The following is a 25,485-nucleotide window of genomic DNA, read 5'->3' as shown; positions in this document are numbered from 1 at the left end:
AAAACGCGACACCGATCACGGAGGTCCGAACATTCACAAAAAGAACCCGCCAGAAAGTCGGCGCTCTGCTGAATTATGTACAACGCCAGTAGTTGCTACAGTGAAGTGACCTATGCTAACTCTATAGTGCTCCCGGCCAATGCATGTGAAAATTGCAAACGGCCGCCCAATGCAAGCTTGTTGGAATGTAAAACCGAGGAACGTAAGGAAGTGGAAATGCCAAAGCAAATACCGCGCAGAGTTCACTCCAACGCGTCCATGATCTTTCCTGGATTCATGAGCCAATACGGATCCAATGCGCCCTTGATGCTCCTCATCACGTTGATGGTGTCCAGGCCAAGCTCTTTCTGGAGGGAAGCCTTCTTTCCAAGTCCAATGCCGTGTTCTCCGGTACAGGTGCCGTCCATCTCCAGTGCGCGATCGACCATGTCGTGCACGCACTTTTCTACGGCTGCTCGCTCCTTGGGATCTTTGCTGTTGTACATAATGCTCTCGTGGAAGTTGCCGTCTCCGATGTGGCCGAGAATGCTTGCAAACAGGCCAAGATCGTCCATCTCTTTCTTGGATATTTCTGTAGTATTGTAAGCATGTTTCCAACCGAAAGAAGGGACGCTGTGTACCAATAATGTCCGGAAGCCTGGAGATCGGCACAGCAACATCTGTTGACCATACTTCATCGCCCTCGCGACGAAGCGCAAGCATACTCCACAGCGATTCTTTGCGGGCGGACCAAAGTGTCTTTTGCTCTTCGGGATTCACAGCGAATTCGAATTCACCGCTCTTGTGCGCCTTGGCGATTTCCTTGACCAGCTGGATGTTCTCCCGTACCTGTATGCAGTCAGTTCCATTCTGGGTAATATATGGTAGGGCTGAACTCACCCCTGCCTTGGTCCCCGAAAACCTAGTGATGATCAGCATGCAACTCTCGGTCACTCAACTCAACCGCGCACTTACTTGAAGAACATTGTCGGTTCCTCTTTCCACTTCTTGCTCGTTGATCCAGCCCTATTGATAACAGACATCTGGACATCGTCCATAATCTCCATCGCGGCGACAGGGACCCCAGTTCGTAGCACCTTCGATGCTGCAGCTGCTGCATCGCGTATAGTGGGGAACGTTACAACCGCGACACTCGTTTCTTGCGGGACTACAGCCAGCTTCAGCGTGATTTCCGTAACTATTCCCAGGGTGCCTTCTGAGCCGACAAAGAGGTTGGTCAGGTTATATCCAGCTGATGATTTACTGTACGCCCGTCAGTATGGCCGTCTAACACATAAGACTGCAAAGGCAATACCGTGGTCGACGCCTTGTTTTGATCACAGTGCCATCTGCAAGGACAACTGTCAGGTTAATGACCCAGTCCTTCATGGTACCATACCGGACTGCATTGGTTCCACTGTATACTTTTAGCTCCGCGCTGTCACGATGTGAACATTGACAGCATTACCTGCAGCTTGTTCCGACCATGCCTCCAATCCTAGCCTACCACGTTCGTCAGTACTGGCCCGGAATTGCCTTATACGGACATCCGGTATTTGTTGGGAAAATTGCAGCTTACAGAAGGACCAGGATCCACTGGAAAAAAGAGACCCGAGTCTTTGATCTGATCATTCAGGCTCATCCAAGGCACCGAGGGCTGGACAACCACGTCCATGCTGCACTCCAGTCAGTCCAAACTTGTGTGCGAAGCCAGAGAGCCGACCTACTCATCCGCATGCAATTCTATAATTTGGTCCATGAAGCTAAAGTCGATGCTCATGCCGCCAAATGGAGCAGAGAAGTTCGCTTCGAGGCTTGAACCTCCAGAATAAGGGACTGTACGGTCTTAGCACATGGTCGTCTCTCATTAGGACCCTCCTACTCATCGGTATCTTGTATCTGTAGCACACTTTTGCTAGCTCCGACACCTCCTCAGTTGACTTTGGGTAAGCGACCGCCACCGGTAATTGTTCGATGTTGATTGATGACCACTCTGAATATCCGTGTCGGTGTAGGTCATCGTCATCAGTACTGATTGCATCCTCTCCAAGGACCTTCCTTAGTTCTTTGATAGCCTGTGAGGGGAGTCAGTAATTGCTTGCTGGATCAGAAGTGAAGCAACTTGCCCTTTCCATCTCGTGCTTGTTTGCATATTGCGGGCCGGGAGCTCTGCGCCAGGGGATGTGAAATCGCCCTGCCTCGTCGTTTGCACCGTAGAAGTAAGTGGTTGTGCCTGTCACAGCAGAAAAGAGAAGCACGCGGCCCGAGTTCCAAAACGGTTTGTAGCCATATGTAGACCTTGACTTTTGCTCCGATGCAGTCGTTCGGAATCGATAGCCGCCTCGCTTGAGCAAGGGCGAGGCCAAGCGCCTCAAGTGTGCCGTTGACTGGCGAAACATGCCGAAAGATTGTGAGAGAGAAGGTAAGATAGTGGCAAGTGCTAAGAGTTGCTGTCAGTAGTTGGACTAAAATGCCGAACCCACTTTGGCGGCCATAGGTCACGCCGCAAAACTAAGCTAAGGAGATGGTGAAGTAAAGTTACGGCAGCGGCAGGGGTGCGCTACGCATTTTGTGGTAAGGCTGGATGGCACAGTATGTGAGAGCGGGGGAGCTATTTGAATCTAAACGCTGTTGGCGCGACTTCACCTTGGGCCACCGCTTCGACCTACGACAGCCAGCGCACAGGCATTGTGAAGCCGGTAACAAAGCCTCCAGAACGTTGTGGGATGGGCCAGTGACAGCGTGGGAGGCTGACAAGATGCCGACATCTGCATCGAGGAAAAATTGGCAAACGCAGCGAATGGATGGCATGCATGATCAGCTGCAAGGGGGTTTGAAAGCAAGCACGGTGATTGCGGGGAAGCCCAGGGCGACAGACCAACAGATGCAAGGTATCGAATGCATAGTGGCGGGTTTGTGGTGATGGATGACATTCCAGTCGGCATGCTCGCGTGACGAGGCACTCCCCGAGGATTCAAGCCAACGGTCGCCAAACGAGGCCCCGAACGAGTGGCACTGGGTCCTATCACACGTTGCATTGACGCACGTTATACTTCCTCTTTGAGACTCGATCTAGATGAGAAAGACGGCTACCAGGGGAAGCGACCTGAGCCTCGGAGCAAGGACAGCCGTTGCTCACGGGCTTGAGGCTCTACCAAAGCCCTGCAAAAAGAAATGCACGTCGGGTGGAGCAGCTGAGTGGTAGATGGCCTTGCAGGCGTCGATTGGGCGCAAGTGATACGATTACCCTCATGAAATTGGTTTCCTTGTCTGTGCAGCATGCAAAAGGATGCTAGCTGGCACCACGAAGTGGGGGAACTGCTGGCATGGGGGTGTTCCTTCGGACGGTGGCATCCCACTCCTGGCTATTCAAGGCGACGTGACAATTCGTCAAGCGAAGGGCCGAACGACGCAAGACGCAAGACGTTGTGAAAATGCCGCAGCGACAGCACAACTAGTGATGGGGGTGCGCTGGTAGTCGACACGCCAATACACAGGATGTGAGATGCTTGCTGTCATCCGAAGTCACACCGGTTTGCTGGAGTACAAGATGCGGCATAGGCGAGTAGCTGCCAAAAGCAAGAACGCGTGGATCCCAAAGCCGCCAATCAGCGGGGAAATAAAGCCAAATCATTGTAGGGCAGGCCCGCGGACCCTAGCACTCGGAGGCGCAGTCTGCAAAGGCCGAGTATGCGGCGCATAGGGCCTGACGTCAAAGTGCTGAGAAGAGCGCTGTGGAGAGGAGTGGTGATGGCCTCCGGTGAGCATCAGACTTGGTGGTCGAGTTCGTCCTAAAGAGGAAGCGACGCCATCCTGGTCACTTGTCGGGCGGTTGTCAGGGCAGCCGGCACACAACAACGCCACTCCACCGAGACCGCTCGACAACCATGAGTATCTGGCTATACTCCAAACATCTTAACCCAAAGTTGTCCCCAACATGGCGGATATCGGTCCGCGGCTGTCGTTGGAATTGACGAGGATTGTCAGCTGCCGATACCCGGCTTCATTGCTCGTGAGTACGCTTCCGCCACACTCGTCTCTTGCACCGCGAGCACAGCAAAGCACATGACTAGCTGCATATGCATACCATCGTTGCTGACGCAAACTTCGACAGCACTTGGCGGAACTGCTTGCACATGCCGACGTACAGACCGTTCGAGCATGCATATACGAACGGTCGCCGTGTGAGGTCAGCAGACTCACCGCACTTGTTTGCGAAGCATTAGACCTATGGCCGTACACTCTCGGCCTCATATTGAGTTTATGTATGTATCACATCGTCATCGCGATTGACGTGGCTTACACACTTTTCCTAGGTCAATCACCCGAGTTCGCAAACACACTGCTGCTGCATAACCCGAATCTTCTTGATGCTCTGTTGGTCAAGGCGACGTCTTCGCCACGCGGCTTCGATGAGGTGAGCATGTTGTCATGTTCTCAATGTCTTCAACCTTACGTTGTGTAGTGTGCCGACCTATGTGTGCTCCTCCTGTCAAGGCCGCTCCCGGCGTCCATGATACTGCCAGCCTCGGCGCAGGCCTTTTTCCTACGAGTCTTCGAGAACGCAAAAGCCAACATAGAAGCATCCACACTCAAGCCAGTGTATTTGATGCTGAATGGGGCATGTCGTGACCTCCTCAGTTTGCTTCCAGCTGCTCGAAGAGAAAACTTCGATCAGGCGCTGCTATATATCCTGCGCTCTAATAGTATAAGTCAGAACTTTATGCTCATGGTATGGTACTTCGGTATTGTGCTCCTGACAGAATACCCCTCTGAGACTGGGTCATCGGAGGGCCTCTACTCAAGCATTGAGCACGCGGGTGCGACGGCCCCGAAGCAATGGACCACAGCTTCAGGACGCATATTATTTGATGCCAGCGACAAGTACAAGGCGATCAACTTGACTTACTTGTCCGTCATATATGTCACCAAGGGCGGGGAGGGCGTTTCATATGAAGACGCAATCGAAGGGATACGAATCGCCGTCTGTGTTCTTCGATGTGTAGACAGAAAAGCGCTTAGAGCATGGCCAACGTCGAGCTCTAATGCAAGGAACATATTCAGCAAACTGCCACTGAAGATTCTGCGAGCCGACATTGATCCTACGATTCAACTCGAGGCTTCGTGCTTTTACGCTATGATGGTCGGAGAGTGCAATCTGCCAAACGAGCTTGTTTCCCAATACCAGCGCTGCCTTGAGAACACAGCCGACGTGACTGACACTGGGTGTCTTGATGAAACGTTGCTGATTTCTCTGCCCCTGTATTCCGTAAGTCCTTTGTTGATCTATGCGAACGAAACTAACTATACCAGGCGCAAATGCAAGAGACCACGTTCCAGACTTTACTCACACATATCTTGGGCGCATGTATCTCTCCACCGGGAACGCGCCAGTTGTCGAATCTCAAAGTCTTAGCCGAGCGAATGACAACCGCGATGACTACCTGCGACTCCTTAAGGACGAAGATGTTGTCGGCGGTATCTCGTAGCGAGGCGCAACGTAAGATCTGGGAGATTGTCCGGACAGAACCAGAACAAGATGTCACCTGCTGCGCATACGGCACAGCGCTACATCAACAGATGACAGTAACCACGATCGCGCTACTGTTGACCCTGGCTTTGACAGCGCAATCGGCGGAATCCAGGATGCCGTTGGCTCTTACTACCGCTCTCGTCGGCAAGCACACGCAATTATCACATGCTCCAAATCAATGTACACACAGTGTGTCTCGGCCAGATTTGATCCCGGTATCGCTCTTCCAGCAAAAGAGTACGCCATACACCGGACAGCACCTTTACGACTGGCGTGATCGTCTCAAGTCGGATCTCGACAGCCAAGGCTCTTTCCAACGGGATTCTGTTGTGCGAGCAGTAGCGCAAATCGTCCAAGATTTAGAGACTCGATGCAACACAGTAGAAGAGCCTTTGAGGCGAGAAAAGGAAAAAAATCATGACCTAGAACAGCATGTGGCTAAGCTCAATGAGCGCATCGGATCACTCGAAGTGCAAGCTGCCGACGACCGATTCCACGCGGAAGGACTCGAGGATGAGAAACTTATCATCTCAGAAGAAAGAGATAGTCTTGTGGCGAAACTCAAGGATGTTGAATCTGAGGCGGATGAGGCGATTCGCAAAGCAGAAGAGATGCTAATGCAAGTTCGCGAAGACTACAACGCCAAAGAAGTAGAGCTTCGATCGACACGACTCACTTCTGAGGAAACCATCCGTGCGCTTGAGAAGGGCTCAGAAGATCAGCACACCGCGCTGGTCCAATTGAGACGTGACTTTACCCATGCGGAACTTGAGCGGACAGCACTTGAAGAGCAGCTCGAGGCATTGCGGCACTGTTTGGATGATGCCGAGGCCAGCCTTGGCGAAAAGATAGAAATGGTCCACAGTCAGTCCAAAGAAATAGCGCAACTGAATGAGCAGAGAACCGAGCTTGAGCTTCAGCTACAAGGCACTGAGACAGACCTTGATACTGTCACTACACAACTAAGCGATCTTCAAGTGAGCCACCAGGAGCTTGTGCAGTCTTCTGAAGAGGCATACAGAAATCTTGAGCGCAGATACACTGGCGACCTCGAGGCAGCCATAGCACGAGCGCAGCTTGATCGCGAGGAACTGAACGCTAAGCTTCAGGGAGCTATTGACCACGCGCAGCGTGCTGAGACTTCACTTGACGCGACGCGTGGAGAGGTGCAGCAGCTACAAGCTTTGATTCCTCCACTTGAAAAGCAAGTTCAGGAGCTTACGGAATTTTGTTCTGAGCAGGAAGAGGAGCTAGAGGAGTTAAGGACCATACGCAGAAATGTCCTGGCAACGATGGGTTTTGCGTCTGAGCCAGGTACCGCTGGACGATCGACGTCACGCGGCCAGAAGGACGCTGCCGATCCTCCTGCGCAGACACCTCGAATGTCTCGAGTACATCGGCATCGAAAACCAGCATTGCAGGATTCAGAAGAAGCCCCGAGAGCCTCCCGCGGCACCCAAGGCGCGACAAGCACAGCGATGGAATTTGTCGCCAATGCATCTTTTGCCTCGTCGGATTCGCACTCTTCGCAAAACGGCTCGACCCCAAAGCGGCGCAAGCCGCGGCCATCTTTCAAAATACCTGCAATGCAAACGCCATATACCCAGAAACCCGTGTTGTCATCGCGCTCTGTCTCCAAGAAACTGTCGCCAATCAAGCGCTCCGCATTGAGACAATTGTCTCCAAACAGACGACACACCACGGTGGGCTTTACAGTTTCTGAAAATGAAGCTGAGTGCCTAAGGGAAGTTCGGTCTGGGCGAAAGCGGCGCGGTAGTCTTGCAGGAGTTGAAGAGGCGGACTTTGACATGGAGGACTTTCTTGCCGGCACTCCACTTACCCCTGGCAATTTCACTGCAGGAACAGGTAGGATGCCAGACGAGGACGATGATGCAACGGCGACAGAGCTTTGACTTTCCGAGCGCGTGGCTAGGTAATTTGATGTTCTCTGTCTGAGATGTGCTTGGCTTGTAGGACCTGTGCTTGTATAACGGGTGGGTTGGAGTTTGGCGACCTTGTGATACCCCAATATCTCATTCTTTGCTTAGACCTTTCTCGCTACCTTTACTTTACCCACGTTCACAAAGTCCTTGGCTTATGGCGATATCTCGATCTGTCTGTCTATATGCTTGCTACCTCTCGAAGTTGTTCACATTCAACTCTTGACAAGCCGACAGAAGCCCACTTGGACTTTTCACGTCGCTACCCGTATATTGGCTGGTCGTACCAGTCACACAGTTGTTGGCACCTGCGAGGCAGACAACAGAGAAAATCGAAAGAAAGCTCAAACTCCCAGTCAATTGCCAGACAAGTCTCAGCCGCTCATGGTACATGCTTGCCACCTTCCCTGCAACACTCCCTGCTTCTCTTGTCCCAGTAATATTGCCATCTTCCTTGACAGGTAAAGGAGAAAGTGATTTTCAAGTTTGAGAAGAAAGGCTCGCGCTCCCCACTCTCTTGCTTGTTCGTGTGTCTTGTTCTTGCCTCGCGGTGGGCTTGGCGTGAAGCCCGTTTGCTGGCAATTTCACGAACGTCCCGCGACAAACAATCGATCTCGACTCATCCACTGCAAGCCATCTTTCGGCTCAAAAGTGTCGACAAGAGCGGTCGAGCAAGAGCCTGACATAGTCGTGTCGCCGCTCATCCTCCGAGACACCTCACCTCCACTTCCACAACGCTCCTTCCAATTCGTGGTCACCCTCGATCAGCCGCTTGCCGACCGCACCTACCTGCCAGCCCCCGAGGATTGGCGGACTAGCAAGCACGTCAAAGCAAACAGCCATGGAGTGGCCAAACTTTGACGACTCTACTCGGCCGTCCAGACACCTTACCTTCAGATCCTACCACGACTGGGACGCACTACCCTCGCAACTCTCAACCGCGTGCTCCCAGGTATACAGTGAGCACAGTTCCGATAGTGGCACATCATTCGGCAGTCGCAAAAACGGCAGCATGAACCGCGACAACGCCAGCTACCGCGGAGGACGTGGTGGTAGAAGCAGATCCGGCTTCTCTGGTGCAAGAGGTGGCCGCAAAAACTCGAGCAGCTCCAGCAGTTCAAACGGCCAACAACACCCCGTCATTAGACAGTCTCCCGCTCCTCAGAGCAGCGTGACACCACCAGCCCATCACGGTCAAGGCAATGCTCACGTCGACTCTCCTATTACCCCAAACAAGCAACAATCCTCATACACCGTCAACGGGACCTCTATTAGTGAAACCTACACTCCAAGCGGAAGTGCTCATGTGCCGTCACCAAGGCCACGAACTGAGCCATCTACGCCGACTCGAAGCAACTATATGCGCAATACGCCCACCCATCAGCACGTAATACAGCAACCAGCTATCTTGAATGATGCTACCTGGGCTCACCAGCAGGAGCTCAGGTTCAGACTGTTGGGGATACCAAAGGCATGCTGGACGAAGCAGGTCTACCAAGCAGTGTCTAGCTACGGCACTGTGGTACGGATAAAGATCCTGCCAGGGTCTCCCGATAACGACGCATGGGTTGTATTTCGGTGAGTTTCTAATCTACCGACTCTCATAGCTATACTAACTGAACCCTCTAGAGCTCCACTGTACAAGCAGCTGCCCTATAAAGTACGTGTTGGGCATGCTCTCGCGAGGTGTGAGAAACATAATGTTATCGTGCGCAAAGTTCCCAGTCCTATCGACCCCAAGAAGCAGTATTGCGAATTTAATACGCTCCTCGCCAACACAATCGACTTCGGTGCTACAGACGCGAAGAAGTCTATGATCAAAATGCACAGTGTGCGGGCTCGCCGCAATGTCCGACTCACGTTGAATCTGGACCGCAAAGAGCTCGATATCCAGTTTCCCCAAGATGTGAACGATGAATTGCGCAACTACCGCTTCCGACTTCCCATTGCTCTTCTATCGCATATTTACAAAGATGCAGGCAGTGCTCCGGGTCAGGGAGCTCTGATTATCCCGTTCGAATCTGCGCCACAGTTCTTTGTACAGAAACAACAAGTCGAGATACTTTCCAATGACAACGATCATACCAGCTTCTCAACGAGGGAAGAAACCTGGCTTGACTGGTACACCTGGTTCCGTGAGACTGATATAGTCGAATCCGGTGTCAGGGCCGCTATGCAGGAGAGACCTCTGATGAACCACAAAGATATGGCTATCATTGATATCGGTAAGTTCTCGCTCTGAACTACAGAAGGCTATGCTAAAATCCCCAGGCCGATGGACCACTTATAGAATTCTCCTCGACAACGCCATATTCACGAAACCACAATACACCGAGTTCGCGAGTGCTCTCGCTGACTATGGAGTCGAGATCAAAGATTGTTCTGACTATGACATCAAGAACAGAATGGCTTCACCATTGTGGAAGCTGCTGCAAGAGGAAACCTCTGGCACGCACCCACACCTTGAGGCCCCAACCTCCAGCTCTGGCTTTGACGAACTTTTCGCTGGACAAATCTATTTATCCTTCCCGATTCGATATCAACTGGAGGCGTGTTTGTCAAATGGCTACCTTAAGGAGCATACGGTCACAGCCGAGTTCCTCGAGCGGCTCGCGAAGAACCCTCGTCGGGCGGTATACCTTCTGGAGAAAGTAGTTGATAAACAAGAAACATACTATGATCCTATGGAGATATTCGAGATTCGAACGAGAGGTAGTCTCGAGAAGAAGGTTCCCAGCTACTGCTTGCTACAACGGTCCGCCATCATCACACCGAGCACAATACACGTTGCCTCACCCATTATGGAAACCTCTAATCGCATCACACGCGAATACGCCGCGATCGCAGATCGCTTCCTACGAGTCAAGTTCTCTGATGAGAAGACGGAAGGTGTTCTGCGCAGCATACCGAATGGTAAGGCAGACGCTACCTTTGATCGAGTACGTCGAGCGATGAAGAACGGAATCGTGGTTGCTGGTCGTTACTACGAGTTTCTCGCATTTGGCAACTCGCAGTTCCGAGAGCATGGGGCCTACTTCTACGCGCCAACATCCACCAAATCTGCCGACGATATCAGATCGTCGTTGGGACGTTTCGACCACATCAAAACCGTTGCAAAGTTCGGCGCTCGACTCGGACAGTGTTTCTCAACAACGCGAGCCATGCGAGTTAAAGTCACGATCGTCAAGATCCCTGACATTGAGCGCAACGGCTACTGCTTTACCGACGGAGTAGGAAAACTTTCACTCTTCCTGGCACAAATGGCCGCACAAGAGCTCGGCCTATCCAATGCATTCGATGACCCACCTTCACTATACCAGTTCCGTCTCGGCGGCTGCAAAGGCGTCCTCGCTCTGGACCCCAAGATCACTGGTAACGAAGTTCACATTCGACCTAGTCAGCTCAAGTTCGAAGCAAAGTTCTTGGGCTTGGAGATCATCCGATCATCAGCCCTGGCAACTCCCTTCTTCAATCGACAGATCATTGTCGTGTTGTCTGATCTGGGTGTCCCTGACAATGTCCTCATTCAGAAACAACAAGAGATGGTCAACGACTACGAGCAGGCTATGACAGACAAGGATACGGCAATTGCAAAGCTACGCAAGCACATCGACATGAATCAGACGACGCTGACCATGGCGGGTATGGTAATTGACGGCTTCATGGAAAGCCGCGAGCCATTCATGATGTCGCTGCTGAGGCTTTGGCGAGCAGCCACAATCAAGAACCTCAAAGAGAAGGCTAGGATTGCGATCGAAGACGGTGCCTTTGTTTTGGGATGTGTCGATGAGAGCGGTACATTGAAAGGGCACCTCAATGACCCGCAATCAAGGTCCGATGCATCTCGCCAGGACAAAATGCAGACTCTACCTGAGATCTTTTTGCAGGTCGACGACACCGAAGCAAACAAGCGAGGCCACTACAAGATCGTCAAAGGGGTCTGCGTTCTGGCGCGTAACCCATCGCTTCATCCTGGCGATTTGCGGGTCGTTCGCGCAGTTGACGTTCCCGCTCTCCACCACCTCAAGAATGTGGTAGTGCTCCCACAAACGGGCGATCGTGACTTGGCCAACATGTGTTCTGGCGGCGATCTCGATGGTGACGATTACATGGTACTGTGGGACAAGGACCTGATACCAGAACTCATCACACGTAGCGCCAATGGACTTCACGCCTGAGAAGCCGGTTGAGAAAGAAGGCCCCATTACAGTGTCCGATATTAGCGATTTCTTCGTCACCTACATGCAGAACGACTCTCTCGGCCAGATCGCATATGCTCATCTAGCGCAAGCTGACGTCAACCATGAAGGTGTCGGTTCCGGAACCTGCTTAGAGCTAGCTAAGCTCCACTCCCAGGCCGTCGACTATCCTAAGAGTGGCATACCAGCTCAGATGAGTCAAGATCTGAGACCAAAACGCTGGCCACACTTCATGGAGAAGAAGCATCTCCAAGCGCATAAGATTTACAGGTCGACTAGGGTCTTGGGCAAGCTCTATGACCAAGTTGAGCTCGTTGATTTCAAACCGCAGTGGGAAAATGCCTTCGATTTCCGCATTCTCGATGCCTATGAGGTTGACGAAGAACTCCTGAGCAAAGCGACAGACATCAAGGCGCTCTACGATGAGGCATTCAAGCGACTCATGGCTAAGCACGGGATTCGTACAGAGTTTGAGGCTTGGTCTGTCTTTGTGCTTGCCCACAACCAAGAGAGCCGTGACTACAAATTTGCCGAGGAGTTCGGGCGGACCATGGGGGCTCTAAAGGCCCAATATCAAGAGATTTGTCGTGAGGCAGCTGAGATGACGAATGCAGCTGACTGGAACCGTCTCGGACCCTTCGTGGCAGCCATGTACAAGGTGACGGGGAGAGAACTGGAAGCAGCGTTGGCAGAATGTCGTGCAATGAAAGTTGTCGGCGGACTAGAGGTTCCCGCTCGTCTGATGGATGCCGAGCATATGCCCTTGATGTCTTTCCCCTGGCTCTTCCCCAGCGAGCTTGGTAAGATTGCTACCAGGAAAGTTCACCACGTCAAGTCCCATGCGTCATTCCCTCGTTCTCTGCCTCACCGGAAGAAGCCGACGGGGCACTCTGGTACGGATGTGGGAGACGTTGAGACAGAAGAGGGAACGGTACATTACGGAGAGCTATTGAAGTTGGATTTTGGTATGCAAGTTGCGGTGCAGCCTGCAGAACCCCAGCATACAGCAATCGAAACCAAGAATCAGAAAAAGCAGGTGTATCAGGATGGAACAAAACAGAAGAATGAGAAAGAGGAGAGCGGGCACGCGCAAGAGAAGGCGGACCAGGACAAGTCGAAGCAAAAGAAAGAGAATCAGGACAAGTCGAACCAAGAGCGGGCAAAGAATGACTCGCTTGGTCGTCTTGCTCTTGGAGGAACATATGTTCTGGGACCCGACGCTTCCAAAGTCCAGACTCAGACAGGGGTTGGGGAGGGAAACATTAGCAGCGGAGGCGAGCAAGAAGGTCGCCAGCAGCAGGATAGCCTGGATGTCAAAGTTCCAAGCAAGAAGCCGTCAGTGCTGGAGATGCTTTCGCGATTTGGTTGAGTCGAGCGGGATTTCAAATCAGGTGTCAAGGTGTCTTGGGGAGATTTTCGAAGCCCCAATAGTTGGCTATGATATCCCTTGTGTGATGAATCGGCATGCAGGCGACTGCCTTAGGCAACATCACCATGTCGGTAGCTACTATAGCGGCGTCTTGCAATGAGAGACTGCAACGGTATGCAAAAAAAAGTTGGAGGAGTGATTTGGAGCATGTCAATGGCGGGTTCAGCTTATCCAGCCCTCCCTCACAACTCAGAAAAGCACAAAAACAATAGAAAGAAATGTATCATAGACAAACACCGACCAGAACATGCAGGGTGATGCTGAAGAGCTATCACAACATAATGAACATGGTTTGAGGCTTATCGATAGGGTACACCACTAACCAAATTCGCGATGCGCAACTTATTTTCCAATACGTCAACGCCATGCCTCCATCATCTCGCATACCCTCACACCTCCAACCCTACGTAGACCTTCCACACGATGACTCGCTCCTTCTCCTCACGAGTACGCTCGGAGCCAGTGCGAACTGGCTGATCATTCGATTTCTGTGCGCTGCGCTCAGCAACACTGAAGATGGCGGGGCACAGCAAGGTCACAATGTCGTGCTGGTATCGTGGATGAGGGAACATGACTTTTGGAAGCAAGAAGCAAGGAAAGGCGGAGGTCTGGATCTTGAGAGATTGAAGCGCGAAGGCCGGTTCGCATTCGTGGACGGGCTGACCGAGGCGTGCCTGCATGCGACGGCAGCTGGAGAAGCTACGAACGGCGCAAGGACAACACCATCGGGCCTGGATTCTCCTGCGCTCGCACTACATGGCCGCCGAAGTCTTGCGCCGGCTGCGCAAGCAAGAGGAGCAGTAGGTCCGGCGAGTCCAGTGGTGAGCAGGACTGTACCTGTGCCAGCACCAGCACCACCAACGAGCACGAAGCAAACCTCGCCAGGCCACTATGCCCTCAAGTCGCTCGACATCGCACACTTGAAGACTACGGTGACCAGCGCCGTCTCCGCCCTCTCATCCTCATCGGGCGCCCAGCGCAAAACCCTCGTCGTACTCGACAACCCCGACCTCCTCCTCGCCCTTGATCCTACTATCAAACCGTCCGCCGTATCGTCACTCATCCTCACCGTGCACAACCTACCGAGCGTCTCGCACGTCCTCACACACATTCAAGCCGACAACCCACTGCTGAGTCTGAGCACGCCTCCGCAGCCGCTCGAAATCGCGCATCACAACTTGCTTGTCAAGCTGGGGCACATGAGCAGGCGGATACTAGGTGTCAGAGTGCTGGATACCGGTGTGGCGAGGGATGTGAGTGGCGTGATACGCGTGACGGAGCAACGAATGCACTGGAGAGGCTTGGGCTTCAAGGATGAAGACAAGGCCAGGGACGACCGTGGGAAAGGCAAGGAGTTCCTATACCAGGTCAAGGGCGATGGGAGCGTGAAGGTATTTGAGCGGGGAGCTGGTGGCGATGGTTGAAGTAGACGAGGCTCAAGAAGATTGATCTAAGCTAATGCGCTCAAAGAGAGGGTATAAAGCGGTGCAACGAGTATAGTACAAGAAGCGAATATCCAAATCAGATCCCCAACACCATGCTAACATGTCAAAAGTGCGCTTTTGTCGTTTAGACAGCCTGCCCGTGCATCTCCATCTGTCGGAAGCGCCACCACTTCTTCTCTCCTTCGTACCCTGCGCCCTCCGTACTCGTGCTCCCACTCACCCTCTGGCTCCTCCTCTCCTCATCCCCATCTCCCCTTACACTCACACTCCCACCTCCACCCCTTCTATTCCTCCACGAACTCGCCTGCAACTCATACACATCCTCCTTCTCGCCCGCCAGCGCCTCGAGCCTCGCCTGCTTACTTTCCGGCACCAGCAAGCTCGTCAGCATCCCGAGGAACATGAACAGCGCGAAAATCTGCATGACGCCGTGAATCCAGGGCGTCGGATTGTCATGCGTCGCGCCCTTCTTGATCATCGGCGCGAAGAAAATCTGCGCAAACACCGCACCAAGTTTGCCCATGCCCGCGCTGAACCCATGCCCTGTGCTGCGCACTCTCGTCGGGAAGATTTCCGCAGGCGTGATGAACGTCGTGGCATTGGGGCCGAAGTTGAAGAAGAACTGCGCGAGGACGTATAAGGCGAGGAGATGCGTCTTGGTCAGGCTGCGCCATGCGAAGCCCAGGACGCAGAAGATGATGGTCAGGACAGCGAAGCCGCCGATTTGAATTGGGCGCCGCCCGATTTTGTCGACGGTGAAGACGGTGAGCCAGTAGCCGGGTAGTGCGCCGGCGCAGATGAGGACGATTTGGCCGGTGGCGGTGTTGCGCAGGTTTTCGTAGAGGTTGGCGCGTTGGTCGAAGCCCATGGTGGAGAGGAGAGAGGCGGAGGAAAAGCCGAGGCCGTAGAACGCAAGGTCGAGGAAGCTAGAGAACTAGATTAATTTCGAAGGCAAGGCGTGAGGAGAGTGGTCTACTTACAACCAGCTCATTGATGTGCCGAACAGTCGGATCGCTTGACGCCTTTGCGAGTAGAAGCGCAGGACTTCGAGAATGGACGGTCGTGGTGTCCTGTACTTTGCCATATCTCTACGTGCTTGGGCCTGAGTGACTGGGTTAACGACATTGCCTTGCTTGCCATAACGGTACTTTCGTGCATCGACTGAAGCTTTCTCGACATCGTAAAGGACGTCGAAGGTGTATCGAGGTGTTTCTGGGATCGTGAGTCGATAGTATAGCGCAAACCAGCCGGGAATGCCTCCAAAGGCGATGATAATCCTCCACATCTTGTCGACTGTCAAGGCACATTGGCCGCTGCAATCCGCCACTGAGGCAACCGGCAGCAGGTGGTCTTTGTATGCAACGACGACGATCAAAGTCACCAGGCTGGCGGCAAGCTGCCCGAGTCCTTGCATGGCAAAGACGGCTGCAATGATTCCTCCTCGATATCTGGTGCTGGAGAATTCAGCTGTGATGACGGCGCTCAACGGGTCTATGAATTCGTCAGTCCAATTCAACCAAGGCGGATTGAGCGTCTGATTGATATGATCAAATTGCGACCTGAATCGCTTCCGACTCAATTTGCTCAGGACTTCAGCCTGGTACTTACAATCTCCGCCTACACCTATTCCCATCACCGCCCGGTAGAAGATCAGTACGCCGACCACCGACAGAGTCGTAGACTCTCCGCAGAGTGACTGAGCAAGTGTCGTCGAAATGATTATCATCAATTCAACCCCATACATCTTCTTCCGCCCTAGATAGTCTCCCAGGTATCCGAAGATGACCATGCCAAAAATTGCTCCGGCGGATGTGGCGACCTTCAAGGAAGTATCCGCATTGTGCGGCATGACACCACGATGTTGTTCATCTTGCCAGTAGACAATACCAAGCAAGATGACTGCGAGATTGATGGCAAACAGCTTTTGTTTTTGTCAGTCATCTTTCAGCCTTGACGCTACTTTAAACCTACAGAATACGCATCTGTGAAGAAACCGATGCCAGTAACAACTGCTAGTCGAACGTGATACCATCCAAAGGGTGCCTTATCGACCTCTGCGAGGGCCATGCGCCGACGCTCATTTGGGTCGGCTATATGAGTCTGTGAAGATCAGCACTGGCATCGTGAAAGTTGGTGGGAAACGTACATATACTCCAGGAACATCGCGATATGCAGCATTTCCAACTCGCCCGAACGACAGCATTACGAACGGAGGGTATGCTCTTCTTGGAAGGTGTGTTCAGTCGTCGACAGCCCCATCCAAGTAAGGACAGAATGACCGAGGCCTATGTCAGCGCGAAGAAGTGCGAAAAGAGCAATGTGATCGGCGCAGGAGGTGTCATTGGAGTTGGATATAAGACGTGCAGAACGTGGTCATGCAGGGCACATTGCTTTTCGGCGACCTGGCGTACACTGACATCTGACACGCGGCGAAGCAGGAGGCTGGGTGCCATCCTGCGTGTCTGCAATTGGCGAAGAAACCTTGACACACATCGTCAAGACTCGGACGAGACTCTTGCATGCGAGGAAATATGGCTTAGCACGGGCGCCATGCGGGAACTGCTGCCGGACTCAAGCCCTAGGAGACGTGCACGCGTTCACGTTCCGCCTTCTGATTGGCTAGCGGAACTTGATCCTTCACAACACCATCAATGCGTCTGTTCATTGCAAAACACACGCCCTCTGCTGTCGTTGGCTGGTAGGCTGATCAAAAGCCTCAAAATAGGCTGGGCCCGTGGTGCCACGCCCTCAAGTCTCGGTGCCATGGACCATTGTCTTGGGATCTTTAACGGTTCATCTGGGGTAGCGAGGATTCTTAAGAGTGACAGCGTGGGGTCTCAGAAGGTATGGAACAGCGAGATGCGTGGGGGTGTTGTGGTTGTCTGACTCGTCACGTATCCGTGTTCGCTATGGCCAACTGTTTTCTGATGGAACGCAAGCATGTACTTACTGCGGCAGACGGTGTGTTGGTGGCTTGCTATCAGGCTCCCTGGTTTTGAGGTTGTGAAGGATTATGAACATGATCAAAAACAAAGCAACAATCAATGTGGTGGATTCGGTCATTCGGCAGTCCAATGATGTGCGCACTTTGCAAGCATCCCCCAGGTCCTTCAGCTTCGGCATCCAAGCAAATGCCGCGGAGACATCTCAGTTAATGGGCGGACTGACCTCCGAAGCATGGCCACATGCTTTTCGGTATTGTCTGGAGTTGCATGGCCTGCTGAAATTCAAATGATTCTGCAGCTGCGTGGCTGCGCGCGTGGGGTGGTTAATAAAGGCAGGTAAGCACCGGTGTCGACTTTGAAGGCGACGCTGCGAAAAGCGTATTGCGAACGAGGCAAGATGACCATCGTCTTCCCTTCATGTTGAGGGTTATTTGCTTGTAACTGCCAAAGATGACGATGATGTCAAATTTCTGGCGATGTTTATGAACTCTGGATCCCGTCTTCAGCGTGCAGCTCGTTGGTTCCATGGCCTAGGTAGCAGCGATGATGTCTGTGCATGCGTGAAGTCGGTTTTCGACATTCTGCAGGCTGGCAAGAAGAGGGAATATGCAGGTAAGTATTTTCAGGTCATTTCTCTGATAGCCGGTCCGGTCAAGCCTCAGTCCCCGGACAAGCCCCCTCGCAAGTCGCAGCCTACACCATGCGCACATTTGAGGAACATCAGTATATCGTGGGAAGGCACAAACCGAAGTCGGTGTTGAGATGGTGCGACTGGACATCTGAAGATGGTGACCGGCGAAATCATGTCTAGCGTGCCAAGCGTTACATATGATTGGCCGCTAACCGACCACGCAGGAGCCGCTTAGCCCACGACGAATTCTGAACTTCGCAATCGACAACTCCAACGTCACTAACCACCACAGCGTCCCAAGGTGAGCTCTCCGTCAAGGACATCCTGCAACGATCAATCGCTAATGATACTTTGCACATAGTTCCTAGCCCAAAATGAGTACGCCGCGCTCCCAACCGCACCCGAAATCCGAACTTCGAGACTGACTGCGATACAGCAAAGGGAACTTCCAGCTTCGGAAAGCGCCACAACAAGACGCACACGCTCTGCAGGCGTTGCGGTACGTGATATTCCCCAGGACTCTGGCATTCGATTGGTGGACAACGGATGCAAAGACCGGATTGGCAGAGCGGAGAACATGGACTGACAGTCACGATCAGGTCGTCGCTCCCTCCACATCCAGAAGCACACCTGCTCCTCATGCGGCTACCCTGCTGCTAAGACCCGCAAGTGTACGTTCAACTGCCGCACTTCCTCTCATGACACGGGACAAGGATTGACACATAGCAGTCAACTGGGGCGAGAAGGCCAAGCGAAGGAAGACCACCGGTACCGGCCGCATGCGATACCTCAAGACCGTCAACCGCAAGTTCAGCAACGGATTCCGCGTCGGCACGCCCGCTGGCGCCAAGGGCCCCGCAGCCGCAAAGAAGGATTAAGCGCGAGGGTGAAGGACTTGGTGTACAGGCGCGATGAAGGCCAAACAAACATGGTGCATGATCGGAGCGGGGTTCTTACAGGCAAATGGTATTGCTCGGCATGGGGCGTTTTGTCATACCTCTCCCGGTTGCTTTCCATCCGCATGACGAATGAGGATGGCTTCCACCGTCTGGGCTCGAGCTCGGGAGGCATAAATATGGAAAATCTCATCATGTTCTGTCACGAATGAAACAATCAAAAGAGCAACACTTGTGCCTTTGGACTGTCCGCATTTAAGGAGCCATGCAACTGCTAATCGCAGCAGGACCTCCCATCTCAGCCAGTATGGTACCCTATTGACACAAGCAGGCACTCCCTGTTTTTCCCTTGAAACGTAGCATATATGTCGACTGTCGAAGACCCCACGCATGTCCAAAGAGTATCGCATCCACTCGAATTATCCAGTCGACCCTAGAAGACAACCTCAGTGCCATCAATTCTTTGCTGCGGTTCCTGGAGAAACTCCCTCGGATCTTTGGCCTCTGTTGGCACCGTCTGCTTGTATCCTTCGACGACCCTCAACTTCTTCTTGATATTTCCCCTCCTCTTCAGCTCACTGACCGTCCGCTCCCAGTCGGCGCTGCTCATGGAGCCTAACCCTCTAGTCGTGTGTAATGCCTTTAATCTTCGACTTCCTTGCGCAACTTGTATTCCATGTCTGGGTCATGTACTGCTTCACGACACGATGCAACGTCGATGCAATAGACGAGTGCGTCGACAATAACATGAGCGTCAGCGATGGGTATCATGTCCTCGACCGGCGGCTTTTCGAAGCTGAAATATGCGACATCGAGGCCGAACATCTTCCATCCTGGCGCTGAGCAATCTGCATGGAACAAGGTAATGGTTTCGCCCTTGGCGCTTAGGCGGTCAACACAGAGGTCATATGTTGCATTGTCAATACCGCTGCGATGCAGAAGCTCGTAGCTTATTCTCGCTGTCCGGGTGGTCAGTCTGAACCGGTTTTCTTGTCATATTGTTTCTTACTTGATTTGTCACGCAGGTCGATCTGCTTTCTCTCTTGCACACGCATGCCTTCTTTGCCGTAACAGCCTTCAAAGAATGCTGTGCCTTCTTGTACGTCGATGTGTAATGTTCCGACGCCGCCTTTGAAGATGGGTGTGTTCCTGAAACAGTCCATGTAAAGATGTCGCGGCCACTGTTGGGCATTGTGCTGGCTCTTTGCACGCTTGTTGAGAATATTCTTTGTTTCGAGCGATATAGAGGCTTTACGCTTGAGCGACTGATGTGTCGAGATATCTTTGACCAGAGACAGGTGCTCGGCATGTACGAAGGTCTTGAGATCTGTTGCTGATTCTGTTTGAACACCGATGCCTGTAAAGTCTGATGTTGCTTTCGCCACGTCCGTCTTTGGAGTGACAGACTTGCCGGAAGTGCTAGGAGACTCCCGCTTAAGTGATGACCTATTTTGGGATCTCTTGGTTGATATTTTCTGTGTCTCCTGGTACAGCAAAGTGAAGTCCGTTCGTGCTGCGACATTTTGATCCAACACCTTTCGAACATCGGTCATGCTTGATAGCACGCCTTCTTGTATGTGACCAAGGATGCGTTTCGTAGCACGCGCATTGATGAAAGGTCCTAGGGTTTCAAGCGCTCCTGGCATTCGAAGATGTACGGGTATCGTCGGTGGCGTAACCTGCACCCCACTGCTGCTGGTAGTCTGCGCTGCAGTCTGTGTCTCCATCGACTTCGTTGATGTCGTGTCAGTCTGAGTCTCTTCATGCTTCACCTCTACATTTTGCCTCTTCTCCACCCCACAGATCAGACATTTCTTCTCATCGACATCTGTCTGCGTGGCTGCGGCAGCAACCATACTTCCACCACCGAGCAGTTCATTGCCGTCGAACGTCCATTGTGCAGCCGACCCATCTTTTCCTTCGAACTCGATTGTGAGCAGACCGTCGTTCTTGACCAAACGCAACTGGACGCCCACAGCACTTGCGTCAACACCAGGTCTGGGCTTCGTAGTACTTTCAGTACTGCTGCTTTCGCTCTCAACCTCATCCTCGATATCGGACTCGCAAATTTCGTAGACTTTCGGTCCTTTTCCGTTCCGTGTGTGCGTGTACGTGAGCGAACCTCGGAGTTCGAAGAGATAGAACCGTAGACCGAGAAGGGAGATGAGCTCGCGCATATTTGAGCCTTGTAACCCCAGTAGATGTGTACTGTGGATTTCGAAGGGCGAGATGGGGTGATGATGGAGGAGATGAAAGAACTATGAAGTAGAGTTGACGGATGAGGCTTGATCGGGTGTCTCAAAGTGGAAGCACAGAACAGGTGAGAGAACAAGTTGGCGGTATCTCAAGGTGGTGAGAGTCATGTACGAATGGCTCATACTCACCTCGAGCAAGAGAAGCCTCAAATTGAAAAAGACAAGAAAGGCCAGAGTGACAAGAAGGCAAGTAACATAGAGAAGCCGAATGTACATAAGAAAGGCTATTTTGAAGCTGAGGAGCTCGGTACTCAACCTCTGTTCCCACTCCAAACGCCATGAACGCCAACAGGGGAAGGATGAGACCCATGAATACCTTTCCGTATACCCAGCTCCGAAGCTCAGTCAGCGCAGAGAACGGACGTTATCCAACGTCTTCAAGTCCAACCCGTAGAATGAATCAAAGTCTATCAACTCCAGTACTTTTCCTTCACTTCACCACCCACTGTTTCTATCGCATACTTCCACCATCAGTCCATTCGAGGAGCGACAGATCTCGCTTTAAGCTCCAAGCATTTCTCGATCGCATCTAACACAACCAGCACCCTTCCGTCTCCTTGAAAATGAAACCTCTCATCTCCATTTCCCACGATGTTGCCATAGATCCTAGTCTCATATATTTTGTAGTCCATGCAGAAAAATGTGCAGTCAGAATTGTTCTGACTTAACTGTATAGTGTGGTCACCAAAGTAGTGGGCGTGCTCGAGACGCTTGTGAACGACTTCACCTGCATGGTGTTAGTAGAGGTGGTCAGGCATGATGACAGAAGTGCCTTACAGCGGGGCAGATCGAGGCGGTCGAGCGTGAGCTTTGCGCCGCGGTCATAGTCATCATATGACTCCCAGAGCAGAACATGGTGGGCGAGATCGACATGTAGTCGACCTTCTTCCTCCTTGTCGTCGCCATTTCGGTAGCCCTCGATGAAGATGTGCTTGTAGGCGCGATAGTCGGCAGCTGGTTCAGCTAGACGCTTTTGGCAATAGGGATCACGCGGTTCGTTGAATGTCTGGAAGACTGTTGCCACGGCATTTGTGAAGGTGTGTGGGACTTCGGTCGACGGTGTTAGTCGCTTCCAGGTACTGTTCGTTTCAGTTGATGTAGACTGTTGCATCCCGGGAATATCGACATTGGGTGGCATGAAGGCTGACATCTTGCGAGGCGGTCTCGGCGCGGTTGCATCCTGGGCTCCAGTATTGACTATACGTTTGCGTTTAGTCTGAACGCCCGAGTGTGTGACAAGGGTCTCCATAGTCTGCACCTGAGCACTTCTGGTTCCCTGACGAAGTGATTGAACTTTCGCATCATCTCTTGCACCTCGAGCTTCTTGGCCTCCAAGTAGGGGGCCATCGCCTTGCAGTGGTGCCCGTAAATTGCTGATCGCGCCAGCGGCAATACCTGGAGGCGGTTCCAGTCTCAGAATCGCTGTGTCGTCGTAGCCTGAAGGGTCTTCACCGTCACGACCATCATACTGAAATGCAAGCATGCTTCCGACGGCGCCCTCAAAGCGAACGTCGAGGAATCCTTGCGCATTCTCTATGAACATTTCCAGGCCCAGTGACACGACAGGCTGACCAGCAGCAGCTTCTCGTGCGTGGTCCATTTCGACAGTGTCTTCAATGTCGGTTCCATAGAGCGTGTATTGAGCAGAGAATGTGTCGTCGCTAACGAAGTGTAGCTCTAGCTTGCCATTGAGCTTCACGATGCTTAGCACTAAGCCATTGTCATCAATGCGTCGAACCATTTTTGAGTGGATCCTAGATGGCAAGGTAGAGGTTGATGCTCAGAAGTTAATGAGACTCGATTGTCAGCGTTCGGCAGTTCTTGGGAGCTGCTACGACAGTGCAGCCACCCCACTCAAGACTGTCGACAAATGTCGACGACGAAGGAGTGTAGGGAAGGAACGTCAGTAGATCCCGAATGTAGATTGAGTGATTCGAATAACTTGATAAAGTTTGTGAAATTAGTTAGTGGAGCTGGAACAGGCTTGGACGTAGAGTGAAGGACTGATGAAGGTTCCGCAGTTCTGGCCGGATCTTGAGAAGACGAAGTATGCATGTGAAGTAAAGGCAGAATTTCACCTCCACCACATTATCACTATATGCGCGTGAGAGTTGGGTTGATTGACAATCAAAGAGCATGTTAATGGTATGTTCGAGTCCCTGTGGTCTTCGCTCAGACAGTCGGGACAAAGTGTCGCAGGCAGCATGCGCCAGTACCATTTTTTATGCCCATTACCAGAGAGATGATACAAAGCTGACCAGACTCGGGCTGACCTTGTATGGACAAGCTGTAATTGCAAGAACCTGATAAGTAATGTGTGCGATTCTTACTGCAGGTAGAGATACAAGTTTACCGATTGCAATTGCAATCCAACTAGCTACGCGGTCATCTGATATGAGGCCTTCCGAAAATTAACGGTACCAAGGCTAGGTGTCAATTCCGAATCTTGGAAATAAGGTAGGTACCATTCTCGCTGGGAGGTATCGCTCGCGATATTGATGGCTGTGGCCGTGGCTGATTGTTGTGGTACTGGCACACGCACTTCCGGCGACCAGACAATTGGTCCGTATCACGATTTTCTCATGCGGTCCTGACGCTGAATTTGAACGCTGTTAGGTAGGTGGTGTGTGTCGTGGTACCTGATGACGGTACCTTGGAGACGCACAAGCCATCGAGTTGAGCCGACGATTCCCCGGCCCCGAAACGTAAGCTGCCCAGGTGTCCTCTGCGATCATCAACCAAGAGCTCCAACGTTCATTGCGCTTCACATCAGCAAAAATGAGGGTTCTCAGTAGCTTTGTTTCTTCCCCTGCTTCTTTCAGGCGCGACAATTGCGTCTGCTGCATCTTCGTGGAGCTTCGAAGATGCTACTGTGTCTATTAACAGCAAAGGTGCTGAAGTCGGCGCAGGTCTAAAAGACAAGTGAGCTCATCCTTATAGTCCAACGCGCTACGTTGCTATACTGACATGTCCAAGACTGAACCCTTCCGCACCTCTGGCAAAAACAGTAGAACTGGGCGCAAGTGATTCACTGAAGCTGGTTCTCACCACCGTTGACGGAAAGACCGCAAAACGCCCACACCAAGCTTTCCTCACATTGACCGACCCGACCACTGGCCTGGAAGAGTCGTTCGTGTTCAACGTGAAGGATAACGGAAAGGGCAAAGTGAACCTGGTATGTCCGCAATGCAATGGATGAAGAATGTTGCTGAGTGTCATAGTCTCACAAGGACCTCCCCCACCAATTCCTCACCACCGACAAGCCCATCACAGCCTCGATTGTAATCGGCTCGTTTGGTTCTTCTGCGCCGTACAAGAGCAAGGTCTTCGACCTTCAAGTTTCCCGCGACACCAACACCCCTCTCACCGTCCCCGAGGCGCCCCTTCGTTACGCCGCCGAGCCTGAGATTCACCACATCTTCCGCGCAGACCCGCAATCGCCGCCTAAGATCATTACAATCGTCTTTGCCGCAGCCGTTGTTGCTGCGCTCCCAGTACTGTTCGGTGTCTGGGCCACCCTAGGCGCAAATGCCAGTCACTTGAGCAAGGCGTTGGGCGATGCGCCCGTATCGCATGCGCTGTTCTACGGCTCCATACTGGCGATGGAGGGCATCTTCTTCATGTACTACACCAGCTGGAACCTCTTCCAGACTTTGCCCGCGGCAGGTGTCGTCGGCTTCGTCGCGTTCTTGAGCGGCAGCAGGGCCCTGACTGAGGTACAAGAGCGCCGTCTAGCTGGATTGAGATGATGCAGTGAGGCAGTCACTGTCCAAGACGTTTATATTTTGAAGGATATGTCTGCGTTGGAGGAACGAGAAGGAATGGATGCTATGAAGATACAGCGGAGAGTGGGGACAATACTGCAATTCCTGGTGCTGTATGCGCGAGGCGCAAAGAATGTGTCGAGCTGTGGTAGCTAGGCGTGGGTATGGAAAGGAAGGCAGAAGCGTCTCGAGGTACGCGGTGGCTATGAAGAACTTCTAGAGCGATAGAGCTTATTTGTATCCTACCACCTCTTCCAAATATGCGCATTCGCCTCCCCATCTTTTCAGACGCAATTGTTGTATAGCGACAAGCCTGCATTCTTTGTCAGCATTGATTTCGTGATAGGTCCAACTTGATAGGACGCCACAACGCCATTCTGCAGCTGCAACAGCACAGCCCTCTACCTGAGGGAAAGAGCAGCGGCTCAGCCGCGTGATTATTCAACCCTCCACCATCTCCGTGCAAATC

At 52.4% G+C, this 25,485-nt stretch overlaps 10 protein-coding genes across 10 annotated transcripts; 5 read left to right on the top strand and 5 right to left on the bottom strand.

The window, feature by feature from the left end:
• Window positions 1–73: 73 nt before the first annotated feature.
• Window positions 74–2,378, bottom strand: SNOG_00239 (hypothetical protein; the record flags this gene model as incomplete). Its single annotated transcript, XM_001790878.1, has 9 exons — window positions 74–571; window positions 621–828; window positions 880–901; window positions 955–1,242; window positions 1,448–1,482; window positions 1,559–1,655; window positions 1,707–1,815; window positions 1,862–2,054; window positions 2,106–2,378. The coding sequence occupies 9 exons, from the start codon at window positions 2,376–2,378 to the stop codon at window positions 243–245; spliced, it is 1,554 nt and encodes a 517-aa protein (XP_001790930.1). The 3' UTR covers window positions 74–242.
• Window positions 2,379–3,916: 1,538 nt separating this feature from the next.
• On the top strand, window positions 3,917–7,425 carry SNOG_00238 (hypothetical protein; the record flags this gene model as incomplete). The annotated part of the gene is made up of 5 exons (XM_001790877.1): window positions 3,917–3,991; window positions 4,094–4,244; window positions 4,296–4,396; window positions 4,445–5,248; window positions 5,293–7,425. 5 exons carry the CDS (start codon window positions 3,917–3,919, stop codon window positions 7,423–7,425), a joined length of 3,264 nt encoding a protein of 1,087 aa, XP_001790929.1.
• An 868-nt stretch (window positions 7,426–8,293) lies between these two features.
• On the top strand, window positions 8,294–13,020 carry SNOG_00237 (hypothetical protein; the record flags this gene model as incomplete). The annotated part of the gene is made up of 4 exons (XM_001790876.1): window positions 8,294–9,030; window positions 9,082–9,677; window positions 9,724–11,604; window positions 11,663–13,020. 4 exons carry the CDS (start codon window positions 8,294–8,296, stop codon window positions 13,018–13,020), a joined length of 4,572 nt encoding a protein of 1,523 aa, XP_001790928.1.
• A 425-nt stretch (window positions 13,021–13,445) lies between these two features.
• On the top strand, window positions 13,446–14,504 carry SNOG_00236 (hypothetical protein; the record flags this gene model as incomplete). The annotated part of the gene is made up of 1 exon (XM_001790875.1): window positions 13,446–14,504. One exon carries the CDS (start codon window positions 13,446–13,448, stop codon window positions 14,502–14,504), a length of 1,059 nt encoding a protein of 352 aa, XP_001790927.1.
• Window positions 14,505–14,649: 145 nt separating this feature from the next.
• SNOG_00235 (hypothetical protein) lies at window positions 14,650–16,374 on the bottom strand (the record flags this gene model as incomplete). The annotated part of the gene is made up of 2 exons (XM_001790874.1): window positions 14,650–15,451; window positions 15,506–16,374. The coding sequence occupies 2 exons, from the start codon at window positions 16,372–16,374 to the stop codon at window positions 14,650–14,652; spliced, it is 1,671 nt and encodes a 556-aa protein (XP_001790926.1).
• Window positions 16,375–18,364: 1,990 nt separating this feature from the next.
• SNOG_00234 (hypothetical protein) lies at window positions 18,365–19,228 on the top strand. Its single transcript, XM_001790873.1, has 5 exons — window positions 18,365–18,402; window positions 18,463–18,479; window positions 18,538–18,600; window positions 18,701–18,772; window positions 18,831–19,228. The coding sequence occupies exons 2-5, from the start codon at window positions 18,476–18,478 to the stop codon at window positions 18,977–18,979; spliced, it is 288 nt and encodes a 95-aa protein (XP_001790925.1). The 5' UTR covers window positions 18,365–18,402; window positions 18,463–18,475; the 3' UTR covers window positions 18,980–19,228.
• A 24-nt stretch (window positions 19,229–19,252) lies between these two features.
• Window positions 19,253–19,607, bottom strand: SNOG_00233 (hypothetical protein; the record flags this gene model as incomplete). The annotated part of the gene is made up of 2 exons (XM_001790872.1): window positions 19,253–19,312; window positions 19,443–19,607. The coding sequence occupies 2 exons, from the start codon at window positions 19,605–19,607 to the stop codon at window positions 19,253–19,255; spliced, it is 225 nt and encodes a 74-aa protein (XP_001790924.1).
• A 32-nt stretch (window positions 19,608–19,639) lies between these two features.
• On the bottom strand, window positions 19,640–21,174 carry SNOG_00232 (hypothetical protein; the record flags this gene model as incomplete). Its single annotated transcript, XM_001790871.1, has 2 exons — window positions 19,640–19,956; window positions 20,007–21,174. The coding sequence occupies 2 exons, from the start codon at window positions 21,172–21,174 to the stop codon at window positions 19,640–19,642; spliced, it is 1,485 nt and encodes a 494-aa protein (XP_001790923.1).
• Window positions 21,175–21,722: 548 nt separating this feature from the next.
• SNOG_00231 (hypothetical protein) lies at window positions 21,723–22,993 on the bottom strand (the record flags this gene model as incomplete). Its single annotated transcript, XM_001790870.1, has 2 exons — window positions 21,723–21,979; window positions 22,030–22,993. 2 exons carry the CDS (start codon window positions 22,991–22,993, stop codon window positions 21,723–21,725), a joined length of 1,221 nt encoding a protein of 406 aa, XP_001790922.1.
• Window positions 22,994–24,030: 1,037 nt separating this feature from the next.
• SNOG_00230 (hypothetical protein) lies at window positions 24,031–25,295 on the top strand (the record flags this gene model as incomplete). The annotated part of the gene is made up of 3 exons (XM_001790869.1): window positions 24,031–24,043; window positions 24,261–24,427; window positions 24,474–25,295. The coding sequence occupies 3 exons, from the start codon at window positions 24,031–24,033 to the stop codon at window positions 24,999–25,001; spliced, it is 708 nt and encodes a 235-aa protein (XP_001790921.1). The 3' UTR covers window positions 25,002–25,295.
• Between the last annotated feature and the right edge of the window lie 190 nt (window positions 25,296–25,485).

This window comes from Parastagonospora nodorum (assembly GCF_000146915.1).
Source record: "Parastagonospora nodorum SN15 chromosome Unknown scaffold_1, whole genome shotgun sequence".
Taxonomy (NCBI): Eukaryota; Fungi; Ascomycota; class Dothideomycetes; order Pleosporales; family Phaeosphaeriaceae; genus Parastagonospora; species Parastagonospora nodorum.
Note: the sequence above shows the minus strand (reverse complement) of the source record. Positions and strands in the feature narration are given on the sequence as shown.